Source organism: Lotus japonicus, chromosome 1 (genome assembly GCF_012489685.1).
Source record: "Lotus japonicus ecotype B-129 chromosome 1, LjGifu_v1.2".
Classification (NCBI taxonomy): domain Eukaryota; kingdom Viridiplantae; phylum Streptophyta; class Magnoliopsida; order Fabales; family Fabaceae; genus Lotus; species Lotus japonicus.
The window spans coordinates 7,158,098-7,185,844 of record NC_080041.1 but is presented as its reverse complement, the minus strand read 5'-3'; the positions used below and the strand labels follow the sequence as shown (position 1 = coordinate 7,185,844).

Sequence of the window (27,747 nt, the reverse complement as noted above, 5' to 3'; positions counted from 1 at the left end):
CAGTGTGGATATTAAGCATTTTAGGGATAAAAATGACAACTCCCTAATTACCCACTCCACACTCCAAATTCTCCGTGTCCTTCGTCCCACTGACTTTGGACCCAATCCAAACACCTACAGAAAATTTTCCCAGAATTTTGACCCTATAGGTTTTAATTATTGGGATTACATCAAAGCTTGGGAATTTACAATCCTTGGCCTGCAAAACCAAAATTTCAAGCATTCTTGGCTCATTTACTTCAAATGGACCAACAAATATTCCTTTCCAATTTGGTTCCATTCTTGGTGGAGCTTCTTTGGTCCAACTACTGAAATCTTTCCCCCTGAAGTTCTGGAGGGATACAATCTTTTCCTGAAACATTGGGACAAAGAGTTTAACAATTATCCTGATTGTTTAAACTTTTATACAATCTTTTCCCTTTCTTGGGTATTCTCTTGGAGGTACGGTCTTAAAGCCAAACCCCAACCAATTCTCAACAAACATGCCCTTATCAAGTGGTGGAAGGCTTTTGATGCTTCCAAAGCTCACAAGGATAAAGTAATTCAATGGTTCAAAAACAACCAGAAATATCTCAAGCATGCAAGTCCGCAAACCAGCCTCTTGCTAAATCAAAAGGCCCACATCACAGCGGCCCTTGCAGGAGCTTCAACAGAAGAAGACTTGCTAAGAAATCTTCAATCTGCTCTTCAATTATTGAAGGAACCAATTAAGCAAGCCTCATCTTCAAAGGCCCCTCAACACAAAGTCTCCGAGCCATCCTCTCTTGGGTCGTCAGATTTTGTCCAAACCACAGAATCAGATGATGATTCCAACCGGGACGGATCCAAATTAAAAATTCTAGCTTGTGAGGGCAACATATACATATTAATCTATCGCATAAAAAGTATAACATATTATTGTCAAAAGTTTGAATATATATATATATGTTTGGAAATTATAATACTACCATAGCTAAAAGTTTATGTGTACTGTTCTGCATAACAATGCATATTAATGGCAAATGGATGGAAGACCCATGGAGCACAAGAGGTTCTTCCCTTCGGATCATAAAGTGATCAGAAGCACTGAAGCAGCAGTGAAACAACAGGCTGCTATTTGTACGAGACTCTCATAAGATGGAATAATCCTATGTCATATATAGAATTAGCTCATGTTACTTTTCTGTTGTTGAAAGTGTGGTTGGTTAAATTGTTTCAACTTTAAGCTTAGAAATCTTTGTTAGACTTAGACTTGGATGATTGTGGTTGATGTTGAACGAGTTATGAACTTATGATACATACACACTGACACACACCTCCACCTCTTTTTCACTTTCATTTTTTTTTATCTATTTTTCTCTCTTCTATTAATTAAATCATCTATCTCATTTATCACATCTTTACATTTTCTCTCATTTCTTCCTATTTCTCTCTTCCTCCACCTCTTCACCCCTCACTGAACAAAACATTATTCATGTCGGACAATAGCAGTACTCATGTTTTCAAGTAACACTGAAGTTATTGTAATGCTTTATGATATTGCTATTGGCTTTCAATGATTGAAGTTTTGGTTTCATGTTGGTAGAGGGTGTGATGTTGAAAAGCGTCCGGGTTCATTTTGCCATTAAAATGAAGGTTGAAAAGTTTGAATTATTACATTTTGGGCACACATTTGCTCTTTCGATCCAATGATTTATGATTCATTCAAACCTTCAGTTTATTTTCACTTTACTTTTTATTTATTTAATTTTTTTTCAATCGAATCACATATCACTATCTCTTGATTAATTTCTCCTTTTTTTTCCTTCCTGTCTCCCTTTTTTCACCACTCTATTTTCATTTTTCAGTGAGTGCGAATGAAACTTTACTCTTCTGCCTTTAATAACTTATAACTTTCAAGTTTAGCATAAAGATAAAATTATAACTTTTTGTAGTGAGTAACAAATTAAGGCAACAATATGGAGGTCATTGTTGTAGAACTGTTATTGTTTTTTTTTCCTTCTTCTTTTTCTGCAGCTTGCAGAAATCTATTTTCATTTTTAGGAGAGGAGAGAATGATTTTGAGCATATTCATATATACTACATTGGTGCAAACTTTGGAATTGCCCACATATTTAACAGTGCTGAGGTAATCCATTTAAAGTATAATTAATTAAATTATTTTTGAATTATGATCATACATCAAGGTGAAAAATTTAAGGATTTTGTTTTTATCTTATAAAGAAATTATATGGTTATGTTCATTTGGTGGTGAAATGGAGTTAAGGTTGCCACATTTGGAATAGTCCTCCTTCTTATAAGGTAATCAGGTGAACTATCTTTCTAGAATCATATGATTTCCCTGTTCAAGTTATAATTGTTAGATAAATCGAGCCAAACAACAACCTCATTGAACAGAAAGAGCAACAACACGAATATAACCCGCAACAAAACAAGCTGAGTCATCAGCCAAATCTCATGCAAGCAGCTCCACTTGACACTCATATATGTGATTTCATCAAGTATATGCCGCACTTCATATACCACCCACAAGGACTATGGAAATCATTAGAAGCTTTAAGCTTATCCTCTCAAAACGCAGCACAACACTTACACCCTAGGAATGAACTATACAATAAAATTATTTAGTGTTGTCAGATCAATATGAATAACCCGAACCTTCATTATGAGGTCTCCAATCAAAGGTTGGGTTACCATTACTCACTTGGTTCAAGTCTCATTTCTCTCGATGAGTCAATAATCAATTTTCTACCCAAGTGTTTTGTCAAAGGTTCGGCCAACTGATTTTACATAATTTATGGACCAAGTTCCTCTCAATTGCTAAGGGCTTAATCCAATTTAATGTTCTTTTATTTCTTCAATGATTAAACACAATTAATCAATGGTGAAATGGTGAAACTCAACATGGTCAATTTTTTATTTTTTTTTTATAAAACAGGAAGTACAAGACAAAACACGAAAAGGAAAAAGAATAAAATTAAACCCCTAGACGAACTTGTAGAAGCAAGGCCTCAAGCTCAATAACATTTAAGCAATGACAATCAGTTGGCAAAAATTGTAAGTGTCTTGTACATGTTTGAATCCAAAAGAATTAACTGGCTATTAAAAATAAATAAAAACAAAAAAAACCATTTCCACTTTCCAAGCAAGCACAATATCATCCTTTGTATTCATCATAATTCCTCTTTGCGTAAGCTAAACTAATTTGACATGTATTTTTGGTCCTCATCTTAAAGTCACTAGCATAAGGAAGTAAGGTATAATGGTTTATTATTATCTTTCCCTCAGCTTCTATTTAATGAATCCCATTCAGGTATGTTTGCAGTGGCCTCATTGACCATCTTTACAAGCCGCACCTACAAATTTGATCATTGTAGAATCTATTAATTGACAAAAACTAGCAACCGCAAAAGTAATACATACATGTTTTAGGCCCCGTTTGGAGAACTTAATTTGAACATGTTTTATAGCCTAAGTGGCTTATGAAAGAGTTTGAGAAAAGCTTATGAAAATAGCTTATGGCCTACCCATAAGTTGTTGCGAGCTTATTTTCACAAGTTGCTCATATTAGCTTATGAATAAGAACTAATGCTTATCCACAACCTACTTTCAACTTATTCAATAAGTTTCGCAAATTAGTTTATGAATAAGCCCTTATGCGATAAGCGCTTAGTTAAGCTATTTACCCAGACGCACCTGCGCCCGTAATGGCATAAAAGAGTGAATCACCATTTTGGTCCCTGAGATTGTAAGCGTCGGTCATAGTAGTCCCTGGGTTTCATTAATGGTGAAAAAAATCCCTGAGTTTGTCTCCGTCGGTCATAGTAGTCCCTAACCACGTTGGGCCGTTAGTCCCTAGGACAAAATGACGTTAAGTGACACATAAGATCACACACGTGGCTGCCACGTGTGTAAAAGAAAAGTTAAAAACATGAAATCCATCAATTTGGTCCCCGAAATAAAAAACCCTTATGTCTTCATCTTCTTCAAACATCTTCCTCATGAAACCCAGAAACTTCTAAAAAATAAAAAACAAATCTCCTCAAACCTACCCATCATCAAACACATGAATGATATATATGAAATCTAAATTTTTCATCAAACCAAACGTTTGAATCCCAAACATTATACAATTACATCTTTATGTCCACCTCAGATTCACAGAGAAAAGGAAAGAAACAGTGGTATCAATCTCTCACCTTGTCTCTTTTCCACCTCCATGCTTCCATTGGGAGGAGACCAAGGAGACCTCCAACCAAAAATCCAACAAAGTGGAAAGAAAAGACAAAAAGACAGCCGCTGGAAAGGAAAAGCAACGCTGGCAATGTGACATGCTTCCATTGTTGATTCTTCCTCCTCCTCCTCTCTCCAATTGAAGAAAAAACTCTGCCCTCCTCCTCCTCTCCGGTCAGATCTGTACAAGTTCACCCAGAGAAGACAAAAAGAAACCCATGTTCACCTCTTCAAACCCAGATTCAACCCTAGAAAAAAAGCCCAGAGTCAATTCAACACTTGAGGTTGGTGGAAGGAGAGAGGGAAGCAGATCTGAGGCTCAAATACACTTGTTGGGGTTTGGATCTGAGTCTTGAGAAAGAGACCGATAGAGAAAGAGACCAGAAAAAACCCATCTTCACCTCTCCCCTTTTCTCCCGCCGCTATCTTCAATAGCTCTCTTCGTCACGATCTCGCTCTCTCCATCTTCAATCACTCTCTAAAGGTTGTGCCTTTTTGAAGGATTTGTTGATATGGAGATGAAAGGTTGTGGCTTTGGTCGAGAGTTGGTGACTGGGTTTGAGTTGATGACTTAGAATCCTACTGTGTTGAGAGAGTAGCAATGAGGGATCAAAGAGAGGGAGAAGAAAGATGCAGGTTGAGTGGCTTCGGTGTTTTGGTTGGGTGGGAATTACATCGATTTGTTGCAGAAGAGAGTTCATAACAACAACTGGATTGAAATTTGAGGCTTTGAATTTGGTTCCTTCGTCACTAATTTGGGATTGGAAATTTGAATTTTAGTTTTCTGTTTTGAATGATTGGGAACTTTGATTTGTTTATTTGTTGGTGTCTGGCGTAGAAATTGAAAAAAAGTTTCAGTATATCTTCAAATCTGAAACGTTTCTAGAAAAGTATAAATAGGACTTTCCTAATTGATTTATGAGAATTTGGGATTGTTTTTTTTTTTGAAACGTTTCTTTTACACACGTGGCAGCCACGTGTGTGATCTTATGTGTCACTTAACATCATTTTGTCCTAGGGACTAACGGCCCAACGTGGTTAGGGACTACTATGACCGACGGAGACAAACTCAGGGATTTTTTTCACCATTAATGAAACCCAGGGACTACTATGACCGATGCTTACAATCTCAGGGACCAAAATGGTGATTCACTCGGCATAAAAACTAGCAAAAAGTTAAAATGATGGAGGCTAAAATATAAGGGCAAGTGTGAAAGATAACTACAAAGAATGCCAAAACTCCTCTTTTTGTTTTTTAGAATTTAGGAAACAGAAAAGGCATGATAGTAGAGGATTGATCAGTAAATCAGTGTTAAGGAGGATGATTTAGGAGACTACACAGGCATCATCAATATCTGTAATTATGATCAAGCTTAATATCAGTTAGCATTCTTAAGGTGAGATTATAGTTATTTTCGAAGGATAAGGCTCCTCCAAAGTGAAATTGCCTATGAAGAGCGCAAATATATGAAACTATTTGAAAATCTTTCTACAATTAATTCTGGAGCCAAAATCAATTCTGGGGAAAAGCTTCTGTGAGTAGCTTTTGGGTTTTAGAATTGATTCTGAGGAAAAAGAAATTGATCCAAACATGCTATAAAATTCAAGGGTGGATAAACTCTTACTTAAGAGACCATTTAAGAAATTGCAACTTTGAAACCTCAACTCCTCACTAATATAGATTTGATTAATAATTTCAAAGCAAGATACCCAGACATTCGAAGGACTTACCACACTTTCAGGAACTCCAGGAGGTGGTAAGGAAAGGTTTTTGGGTGGAGGACCCATAAGATATGATCTCTTGTCGAAACGCCATTCTCCAATCTTCCCATATGTCAGTTCCCCCTGGATGAATAAGGAGCAAATAACTAATGCATCAAACAACTAAGCACAGAAGATTCATTTTTTTTTAAAACAAAAACACAGAAGATTCATTTTATACATGATCGACAGACAAAAGCAAATGGAAAGCCAAGGAAATACAAGGCTTGTTTGATTTCCTTCTCAACTTTCTGAATTTAAAAATACTATTTTCAGAAACAAATTTTAAGACCTAATTTAATAATACTATTTACAAAACTGAAATACGTTTGAAAACTAATCTCTGATGTGTTTTGGGATTTTAGCTTTAAAAACTGAGAATAAGAACTGTTTTTTAGAACAGCTTAATATCAAACAAGTTTTTCTTAATTATCTGTTTTTAAAAACTAAAAACTGTTTTACAAAACAGTAATCAAACAGAACCACATTCCTCGACCTTACTTTAATATCAATCAGGAAGTAAGGAGAAATGAACTCACCTTCAAATTGTAGTCACATCCATATGTATAATGGATGATGAATGTCTTCCCTACATGTCTGTCCCAAGGTGGCTGAAAAATTCAATGACGCATGTTATGAACTTTGTGTGACTTCCTTAAGTAACAAAACAATCCCCCTTTCACAAAAGAAAGGGAAGAAAATGAAATGAAAATACAAGAGGAGATGAGAATTTAAACCTGCAGCATAAAGTCTTTTCGAAGAATATGCTTTACACCATGCAATGCAGATGCCACAGCATAAGCATACCTTTACTCAACAGAGTTAAAGCAGTAGAAGGTTAGACCTATCAATACTGACCAATGTCCATGAGAAATTATAAAATGAGAAGAACATTAGTTAATGATAACGAATAAGAAATAAAGCCCTCACATCTTAAATTTCTACAACAACTACTCATACTCACATTTCAAGCACCCATCCAAAAGCTTTATCTGTCTCCGGATCATCTTTCATTCTCAATGAAACATTCACCCAGGTGGGAGCTATTTCCTCAATCAAAGACTGACGGCAAAGGTCAAAGAAAAATCAATGCCTTAAAGAAAGACTTTGTTGCTTGCAGGAAAACAGGTAAATCTGATAATAGTTCTAATAGTAAAGCAATCAACCACCTTATGCAAGCAATTATTAGTTGAGACTTCACCTTCTGAATGATTACAGGAGAATTGCCAATCGGATCAACGTCAGTAACGGGACCCTTGTCCTTAGGATAGAACTTTCTAATTATTTTTTCATTTTCAGCAGGTTTTATGTAGAAAAATGGATACCCTGCTGGTTGGGTTCTAGAAGCCAAATTAGGCAAAGGATTTACAAATATGTGGTCAGGTTCTGCCATCAGAATATATCTGCACCAATCATAAAATGCACTAAACCTCAGATTTCATTTATGGAGAGCATAAAAGTTCTAGAAAACGAAAATTGAGATACATACTCTTCTTCAATATCTGCCTTCTCCAACCACTGAACAAAAGCCCATGGTCTATTTAGGACAATATAACCCTGGACCACAAAAAAAATTGATGACAGCATGAACAGCAAGGCCAAATATAGAAAGGTCACAAATGATTGACATTCATGATAGAGTTGATAACTGTAAACAGTTAAGTCACAAACTTGCCACTGGAAAGGTAAAATCCATCGACATAGAAAATGCAATCATTTCATTGTATGAATCAAGTATGAAATAACATCTATGACCATAATATGGTTTCCAAATATATCTGTTCCCCTTCTGTTAGAGACTTCAATGTTGCTTTCACGTTTAAACATCTTTTAAGCATACCAATCAAATCTGAACCAGTGAGTACACGCACCCCAGCCCAACTTTGACGGGAAAAACCTATTTTTACTTAGTTTGGGGAAAAGTCAAACCTTGGGACGCAAATACCCACCAAGCCCTGAACTTACCCCGATATATAATTTAAATTGTAGTAAAGTGATATCCCTGCCATATCTACATCTGTTTAGATTAAGGTGATATCCCTGCCACATCGTGACTGCAGTCATATGAATCCAAATCAAGTTCATACAAGCTCATTGTTCAAATGCAGCTTATTTGGGCATTCACTCATAGAAACATGTGAGCTAGCATCCTAATCTCAGCTAAAAGTCACCTTGTGTGCAAAACACTAACAAACACAACATGTACATGTTTGAAATTTGGAATAAACAAGGTGAGACACATTAAATAGGATAATGCTCTTTTGATCTGAAATTGCCAAGCTTAGAAAAACTACACAAGTTTGAGAAAAGAGTGAGAATACATGGATTTAAACCAAACAATTTTCTAACTCTTCCCTCCTACTGTTCTATCTCTAATTCTCTATATTGTGAAAGGATACATGATTGTTTTGTTTGTCCAGATTTGTAAGCTTTCAAGCATTCACCAGAAGAAACATGATTAAAAGGTACAAAAATAGAAACAAGAGAATTATTTTACCCGGTCCAAGCCCTCAGGAAGAGGATCAACCACAAAAGTTGGAATTTCATCCATCAACTGGTCTGTCCTTCCTGAATGCAAAATCCGAGTGAACTTCCCCATGTTTGATCCAGGCATGTCCTTCACCTTCTTATACCAATAGTACATGATCCGGCATTGCCATTGGCTGTAAGCAGCATCAGTTGCAGTCAGGGCAACATGGTATTTCGCATTAGTGCTTGCCGAACCCAACATTTTTCTATCAAAAGATTCCAACCCATCTGCAACCCAATTTCCAGCCCTATGGTCCATGATCATAGACACCAGATTATAAGTGGCGAAGAAAAACCCAAGCACCATGAGCAGCATAAGAAGTGACTTTGCCCTTCCCATGTTTTTCCTCACAATCATTTTTACTATCTTCACCTATTCAGTTACTCAAGTTATGAATACTCTAAATCTCCAAAAGTCAACCCTGCCTAATTCTGCTATCAGCAATTGCTTAGAACTAAAATTAAGATTTCAAAATCACAGCTTTAGTTTCATAGCTATAGTCTTTTGCTCCACAAGAAAAACCAGCATAACAGCAAGTAACAAAAGCAATTACATATCAACCAATGTGCCACTGAACCCCATAAGCCTCTGCACAACAAGAAGTTGAAACCAAGCAAGCAGAATTAATTAAAATCACAACATAAGACCCCAGAATTGAAAACCCAAATAATAAAACAAACACATACTAAATTAATACAGATCTGATCTTGTGCATCAATTCAAGGCACCCCAAATGGAAAAGACTGAAGCTTTAAGCCTAAACAGATGTAAAGGGACGAAATTTTGTAAGGGGACAAAAAGGGTAGCAAACGTTTGAATGAAGCAAAGAACAAGGAACAGGTGAGAAAAAAAGAATTGTGGGGTTTTGATTTTTTCAACGAGGAACACAAGTGGCAGCTGGAAAACGCGGAGGTTTGAAGATTGAAGAGTGTGAGAACATGAATCAGAGTGAATGTGTGTGTGAAGGGTTGATGATGATGATGGTGGTGGTGGAAGAATGGAGTGGGAGAAGGGTCAGCAGTCAGCAGCAAAAGGAACAAATGAAAATATAGAAAGCAAAAGAGAGGTTGGATTTTGACACAAATCCTCGTCAGTTTACAGATACTTACATTGGAGTTTGTCTCCATCTGAATCTGAATATTCAAAAAAGCCACTGACTGAAACAAAGAAAGGGTGCAGTTGCTGTTCACAGGTGTAGCCCTGTCATGTTCTGTGTTGCTCTACTTTTGGTGTGCATTATAATATTATGAGCAACTGAAAAACTTGAGTTATAAGTATAAGTATAACATCCTAATAATGAAATTTATAACTTATCAATCAATATATATTAGAAAAGAAGAACTTCTAGCATGACGTGTCGCTCTCACAGGCCAAGTTAGTGACGTGTCGCTCCGAGATTAATTCTCACTTAATTATTTACACGTCAGCTTTTCCACCTATTAATTTTCATTTAATAATTTACACATCAGCTTTTCCACCTTGGCCCTATTTGTCACATTAAATTTTAGATTTGATTAGGATTTATGTTGTTTATTTCTTGATTTAATCTTAATTTATTTTTAATTTATTTTTAGAGCATTAATTAATTTTTATGATATTTTTATTGAATTTTCGGATTTTTAATTAATTCAGAATTTTATGAGTTTTTATTGTGATTTGCTAGATTTTGATAGTTTTTATCTATATTTATTTAGTACCTTTTTAAATTTTAAATTTGATTAGGATTTAGGTTGTTTGTTTTTATGTATCTTTGTTAGATAGTTTCTGTTAAAAAAATCTTCCTAAAAAATATTGTTTTTTATATAGAGTATCAATATCAATCTATATTAGAAAATAAAAAGGGTTAGTAGAGCAAAAAAAACCTTCATACGTTCTCTATCTCTAAATACTCACACAATTTTCTCTATTTCTCCCTTCTTCATCTCAACCATGGCAAACCTCAAATCATATATGCTTCAAAAACAACATGGACCTTCACTCACTTCAATTAAAATTTTCATTATAAATTTATCCCCATCACAATTGAGAATTTTTTTTTATGGTTACCAAGGGAAATCACAATTGAGATTTGAGAGTGCATGTTCTTCAAACTCAAAAACGAGTTTCTCACTTCTTGCTTCAGCCTCTTTGTTCAAGGTTTGTAAAAAACAATGCTTTGTGGCTTTGTAGACTAAGAATTGTTATCACTCAAAAGTCAAAGGCATATCATTTTCCTCATATCTCTGGTAGTCCTTCTTCTTCAATTTTAATGATTCTTTCATGTAGTTCTAGAAGTGTCTTTTGTTCGCCAAAGCATGTTAAGGGGGGATTAAAAGTTTTTTTTGATGTTGTAAGCTTATGAATTAGGCTAACCAGATCTTACTGCAGTGTGTTATCCAAATCTTAAGGTTAATGGCCATAAGTACGTACTTTAATTTGAGGCATGAAAGATTGAGATATAGGTGCATTTGAATGTATGTGAACATTTATACAAACATAGTCTTAGTGACTAACATAAGCAAGGTGAGATCAATAAAAAAAATATTGTGCATATAAAATAAAAATCAGAAAAATTCACTAAAAATACCATAAAATTTAATTAATACTCTAGAAATAAATCAAAAATAAATTAAGATAAAATCAAGAAATAAACAATCTAAATCATAATCAAATCTAAAATTTAAATAGGTATTTTTTATGAGAATATAATTAACTTGAGATCAATAAAAAAAATATTGTGCATATAAAACAATAGAAAATATATATTTTTTAATTAATCGAGGTATGTGGAAAAGTAGTGTGATTCATTTCACCTTGCAATTTAGATTTTTTCATAGTTTTGGTGGGATTCTTCTACAACTGAATACCTATAGGTTAGTGTTAATTTGGAATTACCAAATCCTATTGCTAGGTTGCATTTTTTTTCTTCTAGAATGGTGAATTTTCTTTAGAATTTTATGGTCCCTTATTTGCTTAAGCTAAATCTTGAGAACATTTATTTGTTTGCATATGAACTTTTTGTTGTATATTTTATTAATATTTCAAAAGATTTAAAGTGAATTTAAATTAAAAATATTTATCTATTTATGATTGGCATCCCGTTTATGTTTACAATTAAAATATTGATTACATGGTTAATATGTTACCATTCAATATTTCCCTCTCTGTTCTTATATAAGTTTTCTTTGTGCCAAACGTTACCTTCCCTCTCATAATGTACATGGTAAAAGGTTTTCAATTCTCGTGAAAAACATACCGCCAGTCTACCAGCACCTTTCATAAGTTCTAAACCATATAGTTACATATTCCCTTAAGAGTGTTAATTAATTTTTATCGTATTTTTATTGAATTTTCGGATTTTCATTTAATTCAGGGTTTTATGAGTTTTTATTGTGATTTGCTAGACTTTGGTAGTTTTTATCTATCTTTAATTAGTACCTTTTTAAATTTTAGATTTGATTAAGATTTAAGTTGTTTATTTCTTGATTTTAGCTTGGATCTTTTATTTTATTTTGAGAGTATTAATTAATTTTTATGGTGTCTTTATTGAATTTTAGGTCTTTATTTAATTTATGATTTTATAAGTTTTTATTGTAATTTGCTAGATTTTGAGAGTTTTTATCTATCTTTAATTAGTACCCTTTTAAATTTTAGATTTGATTAGGATTTAGGTACTTTAATTCTTGATTTTTTCTTAATTTGTCATATTTTTATTTATTGTGAATCCAGGAAAATGGAGCTGATCTAGGTCTGAGGGACCACAGAGCTACCATGGACACGCAGAGATTTGATGGTTGCTAGGTGAATTTGACAGAGTTTCTCATTAACTGCGGACTAGAGCTCATAGGTTACTGCATATAAGGTTTGATGTACATTTATGGAGGGTGAAAGGATATTACTCCGGCAAATCAACCATTATTAATGTGAATGCAATCATTATTAATTTTAAAATCTTATTTTTAATTATAGAGATTTTTTTATGTATATGTAACGTGAGATTTTGTTTTATATAAAAACTATCATTGTAAAATCTTCTTTTTAACTTTAGAGATTTCTTTATGTATATGTAACGTGAGATTTTGTAAAACCCCAAGGATTTCTCTATACAGTTAACTTCTTTATTTCTCTGATAAATGAGTATCTATTTAGTAAGATGATTTGCATCTAAAGCTGCTCTGAAATCTAAAAGCTATTGTTGTTTGTATTTGGGTTTACTTTTCAATTTATATGTTTTAATTTTAAATTACAATAATGCTACCTACGTGAGATTTTGTTTTATATAAAAGGTATCATTATATTTTTTTTAAACAATCATTATATTCTAAACTAATTGATTGATATTATGTCAAATTTCAAATAAAATCAAATGAGATACCAACCGAATGCATCCAGTTACTCCCTCCGTCCCCTATTATAAGTCACTTTTACCTAATTCTCTAGGATTAAGAAAAGTGGTTAGAATTAGTTAGTTACAATAAATTTGTATCTTTTTTCCTAAACTGACCACATTTAAAAGTATATCAATTCAATGAATCTCATCTACCTCTCTCTCCATATTAATGTTACACTATCTTGAAAACCCCCTTCCACCAATAAAAAATAAGTTTTGGAAGTTTTTTGAGTAGATATAAATGAAAGTGACCTCGATAATAAAGAAAAATATTGGAAAGTAGGAAAATTCTTTAAATGCTACAAGGTAAACATGGAGAGAAAAAATTAATGTTGCATAGATATTGTAAAGTGATTTATATTTTGGGACAAAAAAAACTCACAAAAAGTGACTTATAATAGGGGACGGAGGGAGTATAAATGACGAGGAGAAATTTCTGTACCTAAAATTCATTTCCAAAACAAATCTATCTTGGCTAATTTGAAAATTTTAAATCTATATTGATTTATGAAATTTATAAGATTTTGTTTCTCTGATAAATGAGAATCCATTGAGTAAGATGATTTGCATCTAAGTCTGCTCTGAAACCTAAAAGCGGTTGTTGTTTGTATTTGCGTATAATTTTCAATTGTATGTTTTAATTTTAAAGTACTATAATGCTATCTACGTGAGATTTTGTTTTATACAATCATTATATTCTAAACTAATTAATTGATATTATTTTAATAGAATAATTTAATATAATTAACTTTAGTATTATTTTCAAAATTTAAAGAGTGTATATTTATATAAGTATATAACTATAATAATTTGATAGTTAGAAAAGTACGAGGAATACAAAATATTAATACATATGGACTATAAAATTATGACCTGAATTTATTAGTGCTAACAAATTAGAGTTACGAGATCTCACGGGGAGAAACATTTTACATAAAAATGAAAATTGTACGAGTTAAAAAAAATAAAATTCATTTTCTATAACTTAAGTGTATTTTTAATAATTTAAAAAATAATTATATATTTGTGTATTGTTATATATCTAAAACACAAAAACATTACCCTTTATGCAACACGAGTATACATCTTCACAAACAAAATTCAGTTATACCTCACATATGCAAAAATTAAAGCTTTTGGTTTATTAACTTCTGTGTTTTTCAAAATTTGTGCTCTTTAAATATCTACATCTTTATTATGATTATTCTTACATTCTTAGCATCTTAAATATTTATAATTTAAAATATGAATCGATGTATCAAATACAATAGACATATTCCCCGTGCAACGCGCGGGTAAAAAAGCACTAGTTTATCTTAAAATCTATTAGTCCACTTAAACTTACGGTATTTGTAGGATAGCTCAAGTGATAGGAGTTAAAGACATATGGGTTGGGTAGGAGGAGGTCCATGATTGATTCCTGGCGTAAATGTTCTCGGTTCGAACAGATCATCACAAAAAACCCTTAAGGTGATTTAATTCAAATTTTTTTAGAATCATTTAGATAACTTTTATTTATTTATTTTATTATATTACTGCTACTAAAATTTTATTTGCACTTGATGAAAAAAAAATAAGTGTCATTGGAAATTTTTTGAATTTTAATCTAAGCATCTTTTATTTTCTTTTAAAAAAATCAAAGTGAGAGGATAGTGCCTAATTTAAGGTAGGAAAAGTTGTAAGGTTTAAAAAACACTAGTGAAAGTTTAAAAGTAGAACCTATTGGGTATGAGATTTCGCCGTATGAAATTATTAAAACTGTATTACTCATAGGGTTAATTCCATTATCTTATATATAAAGTATAAATTTGTGAAGGCTAGACATAGTTCTTGCCTCACAACCCTAATGGAAAATTTTATTTAAAGACCGTAGCCACCCTACAGAGTGAAGTGAGGCACATCTATTGACCATGGTAGTAAGTATCGGCCGATACACCGATACGATACGCGATACGATACATTATTTTAGGTAAATGATACGTATCGTACCTGTGTATCGAATTGTCCTTGTATCGCGTCTGTATCGGTTGTATCGTATCATGTATCGTTGTATCACGATACGAAGTTGTATCGCACGATACAGAAACTGGGCAAATAGGGTCGGATATTTGTTTTTCTAGCGTTTTTTTACGGGTTTTTTTTTTAATCTGGGCCAAAGTGGATTGACCCACCTGACCTAATCTATTTAGGCATTGAAATTACCCTAAATCCCCACTTTCAACTCTTAGACAAGGGTTCAATTTCAACTCTTTATTAAGTTATAGCTTTGTAGGATCAAAGCATAGTTTAGCAAGTATGGAAGTGCTTTGCATTTGTCCTGTTATTGATGATTTTGAAGGAGATGAAGACTTGCATTTGTCATATTTTGATTAATTATATTATATATATCATATATTTTTCATTTATGACTTATTTTTGTTTGTGTTTGTATCGTACGATACATAATACGATACGATACATGATACAAAAAATAGATCTTTTGATACACGATACGATACACGATTCAACTACCATGCTATTGACTATTGTTCCTATAATTCTTAAAAAAAATCTCGGTAGCCACATATATTATTCTTGGTAAAATTTCAGGTTTCATTACCTTTTTTCTTCATGTTTGCATGTGCTCAAATCATGTTTGGCTAGTGAAAGATATTGCAACTTCAAACTCCTTTTCATCATCAGACACGATCATATTCTAGGCTTCATGGTTTCAAAAAATATTCTAGGCTTTATGATCTGCTCTCCATGTTACATTAACTTTATTCTTAGCTCTTCATTTTCGGTTTTAATTGATTTTCATATATTCATGTCATCATTTCTACTTTGGCTCTAGATGTTAGCTATAAATTTATCCGAAGTATCGTGAACGTGGATACTTTATTGAGTCTCAAATCTTTTATGATTTGTTTGGTTTAGGGAGGAGAAAATAAGAAGAAAGAAAATAAACAGAGTGAAAATGATTAAAAAAAAGTATATTTATAAGTTCTTTTAGAATTAAAAAAAGAGAAGGTAAGAATTTGAATCCCTAGTATTTTTTATTATTAATATTTTTAATTGTGTAAAAACTAAAAAATAAAGAGTATAACTGGAAGTTTAAGAATTTTGAGATGGTTCTCTCTATTTCTCTCCATTTTGGAGAAACCACTAAAATTAGTTGGTCTCACCACTCAAAATGGGCTCTTCCCAAGCTTATACAATACATTATAGACTTATCCATTGTTTGACGCTCACATTGTATTGTATAAGCTTATACATCAATTCCTCTTATACATCAAAATGATGAATTATTTAATCCACTCTATAGATGATGGATAAGACATGATAAGAGTGCAATGTATAAACTACTTGAATATATTTAATCAACCACCACCACAATCACCCTCCACCACCACCGTCACCACCACCATCACCACCACAACCACCGACTCCACCACTACCGCCACCACTGTCACCGCCACCACAACCATCCTCCACCACCACCGCCTTCACCACTACCGACACCACCACCACCGTCGCTGCCACCACCACCACGCTCTAGTCATCGTTATCGCCACTACTACCACTACCACCGTCGGCGCTGCCACCTCCCTCCACCATCACGGCCGCCACTACTGCCACCACCACCGCTACCACCACTGTCGCCGTCACCACCATCATATCGTTGATACCTTCATACTACCACTGCCGCTGCTCCCACCCTCCACCATCAACGCCACCGCCGCCACCAACACCACCCTCCACTACCACTGTCACCACCACCCTCCACCACTTCCACTACCGCCACTACTACCACTACTGCCGCCGCCACCACCATCCACCACCACTGCCACGATCATCACCTTCCAATACCACCACTACCACACCACCAATGTCGCCACAAATTATACAGTGTATGACCAAACGCTGTATAATATTAAAATTTTATTAGGCTTTATCCTATCAGGCCTAATACAATCAGGCCTTATATTATCAGGCCTTATAATATACAACGTACCAAACGAGCCCTTAGTGATGGTCCAAACGAATGTGGTTTGGTCTCTCATGAGTCATGCCTATTTTTATCGCACATCTTTCTCATTTTGGTAACTCTAAAATGATGCATTAATGTTAAAGTGAAATACATGTTTTTGTCTATCTATGTTTATTTAAATATGCAATGTTTAAATGGGTGGCAAGCTCAATGTTTTTTTTTTTTTTAAATGTTCCGTTTAGAAGCGTTTATTTGAGGTTATTTTATAACATAAGTATTTATGTAAGTTTTTGAGAGAACTTATGACACTTGATAAGTAATTTTGAACTTATTTTCATAAGTTGTTCGAATTAGCTTATGTAGAAGTTAATGCTTATCTATAGCCTATTTTTAGCTTATTCAGTAACTATAAATTTAGCTGATGAATAAGCGTTCAATTAAGCTGTTTATCCAAACAACCCCAAATGTAGAAAGAGAAAAAATAAATGTTAGGAAGTAAAGACGGATAACTCACCTTTTCCAGCTGACCAAGAGCGGATCAAGGCGGGTTGAGCCGCTAGAAAATAAATTAAAAATGTCAATTCATTCATCACTAAAAAAACAATAAAAAATTAGTAAATAACAAACATTAAAGAATTATTAACTCAACATATCTAGGCTTAATCCTCAAATTAGTCTATGTCTTTGTCTTGCCGTCTAATTTAAGTCCCTCGCCGAAAAATTTTGTGGAAAACGTCCTCATTTTTGCAAAACACGTGGAGTTAGTCCTCGTCGGAGCCCGGAGCTCCGGCAAGTGATGAAATGACATGATGACTGTATTTATAAAGCTGACGTGGCATTAAAAAAAATAAAAAATTACATATTAGAAAAATAAATTAATTTAAAAACCCAAAATTAATTAAAAAATCTAATTTCCCAAATTAATTAAAAAAACCCAAAATTAATTCATCTCCCCCTTCATCTTCTAAAAAAAACATAATTTCCTAATTCTGCAGAACCCCCTAATTCTGCAAAACCTAATTTCCTAATTCATGTCCTCCTCCTTCATCTTCTTATCCTTCTTCACCATCATCATCATCAAAGGACTCAGAAAACCTGCAACCCCACCCTCTACCCCCAACCATGTAAACCTGCAACCGACTGTTTGTGCTTTCTTCTCTCTCGTTCGCAGACAATGATTGTTTCTGAGAGAAAAAGGAAAAAGTGGAAGGAAATGGCGAGCGGTGCTGTTTGGCGACTCCGCGGTGGTGGTGAATCATCAGATCTGGGCAAGGAGCAGCGGAGGTAGAAGAAGGAAATCGCGTCGTCTCTCGTTTCTCTTCCCTTCGTTGTTGAAGGTGAAGATGAAAGATTGATTTTTTGGATTTTTGTTGTTAATTCTGGGCTTGTTTTGGGTTTGAGGAATTTAATTATTTGGAGATGGTGATGAGAGTTATTAGTTAAGGGTGCAAGAAGTTGAGTTTACTTTCACGATGTGATCTCCATCATCTGATTTACTTACCCGGATTAGATTTTCATTGCAACATGTATTATTTTTCTTCAAAAAAGAACAACAGTCTATTACTGAAGAATAGTTTGAATTCAATTTTTTCCATGTATAACCAAATAGCATTGTTTACCCTTTCAAAAAAAAAAAATTATTTGGAGATGGTGATGAGAATGGTGAATATGAAGATGATTTTTACGAAGATGAAGATGATTTGGGGTTTAGTTTTGGGGAATTGATTTTGTTAATTGATTTAGGATTATATTTGTTAATTAGTTTTATTTTTATTAATTAAATTAAAATTTCTGATATGTTTTTTATTTTATTTTTTTAAATTCCACATAGGCTTTATTAATACAGTCATCATGTCATTTCATCACTCGTGGAGCTCCGGACTCAGGCGAGGACTGACTCTACAAGTTTTGCAAAAAATGAGGATTTATTCCACAAAACTTTTCGGGGAGGGACTTAGATCAGACGACGAGACAAAGACAGAGACTAGTTTGAGGATTAAGCCATATATCTAACTCTATTATAATTCACCAATTTCTAAGTCTTTATTTTTCATCTATAAGAAATTCCTTAACTTATAATTAGTATAACTGAACTTTCAATAATTTTTTTTAATATGGTGAATTAAAATTATTTACAATTAGTAAATAATATTGATGTAAAGGTAAAGCCAATTATACTTAATTATTTGTTTTTATTTTTTAAAATTACTTTTTTTTTCTTCATCGGAAAACTAACAACAAAAATGACTAAGCGCAAGCAAAGGAGTCACTCAACAGATGATGCTCCAACTCAAAAAAAGGTAAATCTAGGAGTTGAGTCTCTGTCTTGTCGAGAAGCGACACCGCTCTTGCCATGCAAATAGCGACTGCATTATAATCCCGAGGAACCTAAGCAAGCGCAACCTCCCAATCACGCTGAAGGAGCTCAACAATGTCAGCAACCACTGAGAAAATTTGCAAGTCTTGACGACCCTTAACGAACCTCACCAGCTCTTGGTTATCTGATTCACAGTAAACACACCTGTGACCCCGCAACCAAGACATTTTCAGCCCTTCTCGCATGGCCAAAGCCTCCGCTAGCAACGCCAAGCCTGCACGCTCCATTCCCATGAAACCTGCTAGCCAAATACCTTTCTCATCACGAAGCAGCCCACCAAACCCCATCTGATTCTCCTGCAACCGATAGCTACCATCGATGTTTAACTTCATAAACCTGCATAAGTCATCATGATCAATGCACAACCTATGCCACGCTTCCTGCAGACTCCACGGATTAGATTCAAAGCACATATTATTGCGCCACTTCCACACTCCTCACAAACCTTCCAGGAACGATGTACTGTGGTTGCTACGAGCTAAATTCACCACCCACCTCTCCAAGTTCCCGATGCCAAAACCAGGCCAAGAAACCGCTCCCATCCTAAGCCATAATTCCTTCGAGTGGGGCACTCCCTAAGGCAGTGCATCAAGTCCTCTTCTGGTTCAGAGCATCGAGTACAAGCAGGAGAGGTAGCCAAATGACACACAAAGCTCTTGGCATTCGTCTGGATCGCATCTTGCAAAATCCTCCACACAAAAAAATGAATCTTTTCTGGAACAGGTAATTTCCACAGCCAATCCCAGGACCTGTGATTATTAACCTCTCGACCCTTAGCATTCAACCACCCATAAGCGTCTCTGATAGTGTACACATTACTGTTACTTTCCTCCCAAATCCAAACATCACTTATGTTGACAATCTGAGGAGGGATTACGAATAGCTTCTGTTGAACTTCCATGGGGATCTCTGTGTACAAGTGCTGCAGGTTCCAAGACCCATCCCTCACCACATCTGCTAGCGTAACCTGCGTGTCTGCAATGTTCACAAACGGAATCCTACACGCCAAAGGCCCTTCCCTACTCCAGTCCGAGTACCATAATGAGGAGTTACCATCACCTAGCCGAAATTTAAACGCAGCACGCAAATCATCCCTCACCTTAAGAACCTCTTTCCACACCATCAAATATTTTTGCTTCCTCTCAACCTGCATAATTGATTTCCACGCAGATACTTGTGCTTCCAAACCTGTACCCAAAGTTTTGCATGTCTGTGTAAGATGCCCCACACTGTCTTCCTAAGTAAGGATGTGTTCGCTATAGACATGTCTCTCAGCTCTAGCCCACCCTTTTCCTTCTCCAACATAAGTTTTCCCCAGTTTGCCATGTGCCATCCTCTGTTGTTGCTACTTCTGGCCCAGATGAACGACCCCATAGCCTAGTTCAATTTGCTAATAAGACCCCGAGGAAGCCAGAAAACTTGCATCACATAGCCAGGAATAGACGCCATAATTGACCTCACCAAACACACCCTTCTCGCCATATTGAGCATATTAGTCTTCCAAGAAGCAAGCTTCTTGATAATGTTGTCTAGCAAGAAGTTGAAGGTTGATCCTCTCATACCCCCACCCTTTAGGGGAAAACCCAGACACCTCCCTAAATCTCGAACAAACAAAATGGGAGAAATACGAACAATATCATCTCTAACCTCCGGACGAACCCCTTTAGAGGTATTGACCTTGGACTTAGAAATGTTCACCTTGAGCCCTGAGCTATTACAAAAAATCAACAAGGAGGAGGCCACCAAATTCACCTATATCATCGTTGCATCACAAAACAAGAGCACTTCATCCGCAAAAAACAAGTGGGAGATTGGGGGGCCATCTTTTGACACCCTTACAGGTTTCCACCTCCCAACGTCCACCAAGTGTTGAATATGGACCGAAAGCCTTTCCATGCACATGACAAAGAGGTAAGGGGACATGGGATCCCCTTGTCTAAATGCACCCCATTCCACAAGAGAGAAATTGTAGAAGAGCTTACACAACACACAATGAGGTCAACGGTTACCCTAGGAAAGCCAAAGAGCTCTAGAGTCTCCCTCAGAAAAGGCAAGGCCACACTATTATACGCCTTCTCCAAATCAATCTTGAAAGTCATGCTTCCTTTTTTAGAAGTAGACACACTCATCTGGTGAACCACTTCTTGGTCCACCAAGGAATTATCCATGGTACCCCTACCGGGAAGAAAGCTACTCTGCATAGGCCTAATGAGATCATTCAGAAAAGGTCTTAGCCTATTAACCAACACCTTTGTGATCAATTTGTACGTCACGTTAAAAGGCTAATGGGCCTAAGCACCTTGACTGTGGACGGACGATCAACTTTGGGGATCAATACAATAAGCATGTCCACCTGACCTTGCTCAAACGCCCTCTTGACAAGGTTCCAAAGAGAATCCCCAACCTTGTCCCAGTATTTATTAAAGAAAAAAGGGTGGAACCCATCCGAACCAGGAGCAGCAAAGGATTTCATGCTCATTAGAGCACTCTTCATCGTGAGGGAAAACATGAGGCTCAAAGGAAATCGATGCAGCAAACAGGGCACTATAGTAGAAATGGACCCCCTCCGATAGCTTACCCTCATCACTACACCAAATTCCATCCTCCAATTTCAGCCTATCTATTCGATTTCTCTTCCTTCTAATCACACACTGCGCATGAAAATAGGAAGTATTACGGTCTCCAAGCCTCACACGGTTATCCCTAGAGTTTTGGTACCAGAGGAGCTTTTCCTACTTGAGAATGTTGTTGTACTCCCTTTGCAAATACACCTCAAACTGAACTAAATCAGAAGTGACCTTCCTATCCATTTCTTGTTGCACTCCTTTAAGTCGAGCCTCCACCCACCTTTTTCTTCTCTGAATATTTCCAAAAGTATCCTTATTGAAGCTCTCTGAATCGACTCTCAACCTCTCCAATTTCCTAGAGATATCTTCCTCACGTCAAGCATTTTCAACTAGGAGGTGGTAATCAGGATGGTCTACCCAAGCAGCTATAAACTGAAAGGGACGGTCCCCATGGGAGGATCCATCGGCTCCACAAGAGACAAGGAGTAGGCAATGATCTGAGTGCACACGATGGAGCGTTTGGACAACAACATCAGGGAAAACAAGCCTCCAATCTACATTGCCGAGGCCTCTGTCTAATCTCTTTGAGTGAATAAGCCTGTTCTTCTGCTTCCTAAACCAAGTAAACTTATTTCCTACCACTCCAAGATCCACAAGCTTGCAGCTTGCTATCATGGAGGAAAAACGATCAGCTCTACTGTGCACAAAAGTTTCTCCCTGCGTCTCACTAGCATGCAATATTTCGTTAAAGTCTCCCACCAAAAGCCAGGGAGAAACTATGCTACTTCTCAGATTAGTTAAATGGGACCATAGAAACTCTCTTTGGGCAGGAATAAGGGAAGCATAAATCACATAACAAGCCCAGGAGAGGTTATCATGCCACACTTCAAAGGTCAAAGCCTGGTGAAACAGATTCACCAGCCTAAATGAGGCATTGGAGCTAATGTGACACAATACCCATATACCACCTCTGAAGCCTTCTGCTTCTTCAATAAAGCAGGGAGCGAAGTTGAGCCCACTCCAAAACTGTTGCACCCTTGCGAACTGACATCTTGTGTCCAGGAGATTGTTGGTAAATCCGCAAGTGTACGAATCCACCCGGTTTTAAATATCGAACCACAGGGATTGTGAGTGAATAAATTCAGCTTAAGCCTTGAGTTTGAAGGTTTGCTTTATTGGATAAGAGATATGTCGAAGTAGTAAAATGGAAAATAAACATAAACTCATAAAAGAACATGCTTTGGGTTCTTGTTCAACTAGTCAATTCAAGGACATCATTCTAAGCACATGTTCTCATGGATCTCTCCTTGATGCTATAGCCTAGTTACTCACTTATTGATTCCTCACATAAGCAATTCTCCCATACTAAAAGCTAAGCCCAATTCCTTGTGTACTTAGTCATTTATATGAGGTTTTAGATCATGCAAATTCAGGCCAACAAACCCCAACCCTTCCTCTATTCCTAGTAGCAAGCAAAGAAGGGGTAATCCCAAATCGGTTCCCTAATCTATAACAAACTTCCGTTCTGATTATAGAAAAGCAAAAAGCAAGCATGCATACAAGCTTAGATTGAAATTCAGAATATGGGATTCAAGGAAAGAAGAAGAGCATGTGGGAAAGAACTTAAGATTATAACTCAAATATGAAAAGTCTTACATGAAAACCAAAGCATAAGAAGAGAGATTATGCTTGGCTAAGAACCTGAATTACAAGCTTGGAAGCCTTCTCTCACTCTCCTAGATGTTCCTCTACCTCTAAACTTATGTAAAAATGGAATGGGTATCAAGGATTATGACTAGAATCCTATTTATAGGCAAAATAGTCGAGCTGGGGCGCTCAAGCGCTGCCCTGGGGCGCTTGAGCGCCCATAAGGCAGAAGCCAACTTCCTTGCTACTGGAAGGCTGGCGCTGGAGCGCCCATGCCTGGCGCTCGAGCGCCAGACACACGTTCTGATGGTTTTTTTGGCTTCTTGTAACACCCATTTGAATGTTTCCATCAATTCTTCAAGCTATTTGGCCTTCCCTCTTCATGAGTTACCTGCTGAAGCACTTAAGGACCAAGACAAGGAAAAATATCAAGAAATTCAAAGGGTTTTTAATAACAATAGTCTTCACAATTCCATGGAAAACAAATGCAAGTCCTAAAATCTATAAAAATACAAGAAAAACCCTTATAAAACTATATAATTACTAAAACCAAACAAAAACTCAAATAAAGATAAAAATGCATGAGAATGCATGAAACACTACATGAGACGAAGAAAAAAGACTCAAAACCTACAAAGAAATGACCCTAAAAACACTACTAAACCCGGGGCATCAGAGATCAACTTGAAATCATCTTGGCTTCTGGATTCTCACCAGCTCTTTAACAAACAACTTGCCACTCTCATTGAGGGTTCCGCGCACATTCCAGGAGATCAACTTGGAATCATCAAACCCTATCATAAAACACTTGACAAGAGTGAGGGAGCTACCTCTCGATGCCCACTTGTGGGCATTAACCTTGCTAGGGGACATTTAAACCTGCATGCTTGTACAGGCTTGGGTCATGTGCAGCTCCTCCGTCAATACGTGATCCCTGCCGCCACTTGTCGTAGTCTCTATGCAGTCTTTGACCATACCGCCAAAAATCATTAGCCCATCATGGCCGGGTTGGGTCCCAAGGTTACTCCGAGTGGGCCTTGAATCTTGGTGCGGAAATTGATTGAAAATCGAATCCTATGTCCCTTGCTCATCACGAGTCTGTTTTTTCTCAGGAAAATCAAGCTCCTTGATTACGGGCCCACCACTTTTCCCCACATTAAAATATGGGATATCTTTAAATTTGAATTCATGTGGGGCCTTCTTAGCTTCCGTTGGTTTCCGCTGCTCATCATGAGCCATTAAGGCCTTGCCTCCTTTGTTCCTAGCAACTACCTTCGGTGGGCCCCCTTCCTCTCGTCACTTTTAGGTTTGTTGCTTTTTTCCTCGTAACTGTCATCTAGTCACTAAAAACCTCAATCTCCTGCTGATTTTTAGGACCTACCAGCTTTTCACTTTGTACTTCCTCACGATTGGCTCCGAGATCATTGTGAGATTCCTCATTGACTACATGTACCACATGATTCCTAGAATCTCCTGGAATGGTGCCATTCTTTTCAGTGATTTGACCTACCTACCTAGCCGCTGCCACAGCCGCCGAAGTGTTTTCTTTCGGTAAACCGCCTATCGCTTATGGCAACCCTGATTTAGCAGTTGGCACCTCCTTCCTTTCACCACCTTGTACCACCATAGTGCCCTTACGAAATCGATGACCATAACACCCGTAATTTGTGCATATTACGTGGAGTCCCTCGTACTCGATCTTATACCAAAACTCTTTAATCATAATCCTTCCATAGACCGGTTTTGAGAGATATAGTTCCACACATATCCTGGCATATTTTCCCCGTTCGCCACTCAGAGTGTTCAAGTCAACCTTGATTGGCGTCCCAATAACCTATGCCACCAACTTGTGAAAACTCTCATTGTAGAAGGCTGCGTTCAGGCCGGGAATACGAATCTAGGCTAACGTTTTGGACCTATTTGCCTCTAGTGCAATGAAGTCTATGCTCCTTGTTGTCACTGCTAGGTAGTGATCAAAAACCATCTAGGGGCCACCCCCAATGACCTTCACCCTATCAGCCTCCATATCGAATTTCACCAAGTAGAAGCCATTGTCCATATCCATGAGTGTAAAATTCCCTACCAACTTCCACAACTGAGTCAACTTGGCCTTCATGGTGCGGTGGCCCAGCTTCTTCCCCAACAAGCTTACCACCAAGGCATCCCTCCATGGCTCACACATATCCTCCATAACTGCCTTGTCCACCCGGATCCTAGGCAGCATCAAGTTGCCATTATAGTACTCCACCCTCATCTTATTCTCCTTAAACTAGTCTACTCGTTCCCGTTGTGGGAACTTCGTGATACCCCCCATAAGCTTACCCCGAAAGGTCGCAGATCCTACACCGCCTTTGCCGTCAGGTGGTTTCTGGCGGCCATGCTCCCCCCATGAGAGAGCGCAGCTCCCGTAGTCACACTCTCCATTGCTTCTACTTTTTTAAAATCACTTAAATCTCATATAAATTTCATTTAATTGTCGAATTATTATTTAAAAATATTTTCCTTAACTATTGATTAAAACTGAAATAATTTATATGTTTAATTTTAAATATGAGGAGATAAAAAAATTACAATTAGTAATTGTTATAATAAATAATATCATGTAAAGGTCAATCAATTATACTTATTTATGTTTTTATGATTTTTAAAATTTCCTTAACATGTAACTATTTTTTTTTAAATTTTATAATATAAGGAATTAAAGCTTAGAAATTAATAATCAACATTTTCCCATGTATAAAAAAAAGAAATTAATAATCAACATAATAAATAATATTAATGTACCTGTCAAGTCAAATTTACTAATTTATGAATTTTTATAAAATATTTTCATTAAATTTTGATTATTAACTAAAATTTAAATAATGTTTAATTTCTATTTTAATATGAGGAATTAAAATACTATTTTTTTTACAAGTGTCTTGACTCAGTTTTGATTAACTAGATTGAACGGTCTATTTACAACCCAAGTAAAAAACAAAAGGTGCTTGCTATGGTACCTTAAATGATATAGATCAATAGAAAACATACAATTTAAACTTAGAGGAAGAGGATGGAGGAAGATTTAGAGGTTTAATATAGGTGGAGCATGAAAGAAGATGATCCTGACATGAAAGGAATTTAGATGATCTCTCGAAGTTGCAAGTTTAACCAAAAACCCTAATTTTTAAATTGTGCATTACATAACATAAACAAACTTAAGAACTATATGTTATTAATTCATTAAGTCGATCATTGAACTTTTTAAAATTGCAATATTAAATCCTTTTGTAACACCCTCTAAACCCCGAGTAAATATTATAGCATAAATCAAAGTAAAATGCATAACAAAGAGGGTATCACATTTATTCTCCAGAAACATAAATCAAAACACCTGTCATGCTCACAATATATAAATATAATTTTCAACTTTGATGTCTCAATATCATATGTATAGCACAACAGATTTATTTCAACTCCAAAATTTAACATAATCCAAAAATAAAATAAAGTGAATACATGAAATATTTCTTAACATCCAGGTACAATACTAAACGTTTCCCCGTGTTACATAACAAAGCATGATTCCCATCACTAAAAACATATCTAAAGACTAGCTCCTCCGACTAACCCTTACGAGAAGCTCCACTATCCTCGGTACCTGAGCGATGTCGCATAGAACATCATTCCAATTGAAGGGCGAGAACTCATATCATATGGATAAGCATAATAATAAGTAATTCAAAAGCTTGTAAAAGTTATCCATACATACATCATACATAATTAAGAAAATAAATCATGAAAATTAATATAATCAATCAATTTAAAAGTATGCCAATACTCCATAATTATAGCTCAGATAAAGCAAATATAAATATCTCCAATTACCACAACAAAAAATTCTCCAAAAATATCGCAGTTATCATTATTTAACATCAACAACTCCCTACAATAACATATATTGACTCAAGTGTGACTCCGTGCAAATGCCTTTGGTACCAAAGTTGTTATCCTTAGCGGTATCACCGCGTCCACTCCAGACAGATAACCACCAATAAAGCCCTCACTCTAGGCTTTCAAAACCACTCCAGTTTTGGGACAAGTCACTAGCCTCCACGAGAACTAGCAAACATTGCCTCTTGATAACTATGCAGTGTATTGTGCAAAACTCAACTAACATATGCATATTCAGACCATCTCCAAGTCTTAATTATTTTAGCATATTCGTCACCAGTTCAACAATACGAAATCATCTCCAATTTCACAAAACATAGCTTTCATGTTATCAATTACACAATTTGCAGTCACAATAACTTAGCAACTCAACACATAACA

At 35.9% G+C, this 27,747-nt stretch overlaps 2 protein-coding genes across 3 annotated transcripts; both read right to left on the bottom strand.

The window, feature by feature from the left end:
- Window positions 1-2,974: 2,974 nt before the first annotated feature.
- On the bottom strand, window positions 2,975-9,750 carry LOC130733310 (hydroxyproline O-arabinosyltransferase PLENTY). Of its 2 annotated transcripts, none has more exons than XM_057585444.1 (9): window positions 9,613-9,750; window positions 8,471-9,091; window positions 7,463-7,530; window positions 7,175-7,376; window positions 6,938-7,035; window positions 6,711-6,780; window positions 6,513-6,584; window positions 5,944-6,057; window positions 2,975-3,335 (listed from the first exon to the last, which is right to left on the bottom strand). In XM_057585444.1, the coding sequence occupies exons 2-9, from the start codon at window positions 8,858-8,860 to the stop codon at window positions 3,264-3,266; spliced, it is 1,086 nt and encodes a 361-aa protein (XP_057441427.1). In that variant the 5' UTR covers window positions 8,861-9,091; window positions 9,613-9,750; the 3' UTR covers window positions 2,975-3,263. The 2 variants fall into 2 exon arrangements, with proteins under 2 accessions (XP_057441427.1, XP_057441426.1); XM_057585443.1 differs by lacking the exon at window positions 9,613-9,750 and adding an exon at window positions 9,190-9,585.
- Window positions 9,751-22,161: 12,411 nt separating this feature from the next.
- On the bottom strand, window positions 22,162-24,306 carry LOC130712474 (uncharacterized). Its single transcript, XM_057562326.1, has 2 exons — window positions 24,148-24,306; window positions 22,162-22,686 (listed from the first exon to the last, which is right to left on the bottom strand). Exons 1-2 carry the CDS (start codon window positions 24,304-24,306, stop codon window positions 22,162-22,164), a joined length of 684 nt encoding a protein of 227 aa, XP_057418309.1.
- Window positions 24,307-27,747: the final 3,441 nt, after the last annotated feature.

Bases quoted from the DNA above. Each gene is read 5' to 3' on its own strand.
- LOC130733310 (XM_057585444.1), bottom strand. From the start codon at position 8,860: ATGATTGTGAGGAAAAACATGGGAAGGGCAAAGTCACTTCTTATGCTG. The intron at 7,377-7,462 runs GTATGTATCTCA...TGATTGGTGCAG, and splicing joins AAGGCAGATATTGAAGAAGA to ATATATTCTGATGGCAGAAC. The intron at 7,036-7,174 runs GTGAAGTCTCAA...CTTTGCCGTCAG, and splicing joins CTCCTGTAATCATTCAGAAG to TCTTTGATTGAGGAAATAGC.
- LOC130712474 (XM_057562326.1), bottom strand. From the start codon at position 24,306: ATGTCCCCTAGCAAGGTTAATGCCCACAAGTGGGCATCGAGAGGTAGC. The intron at 22,687-24,147 runs GTGAGAATCCAG...CTGTTTCACCAG, and splicing joins AGTTGTTTGTTAAAGAGCTG to GCTTTGACCTTTGAAGTGTG.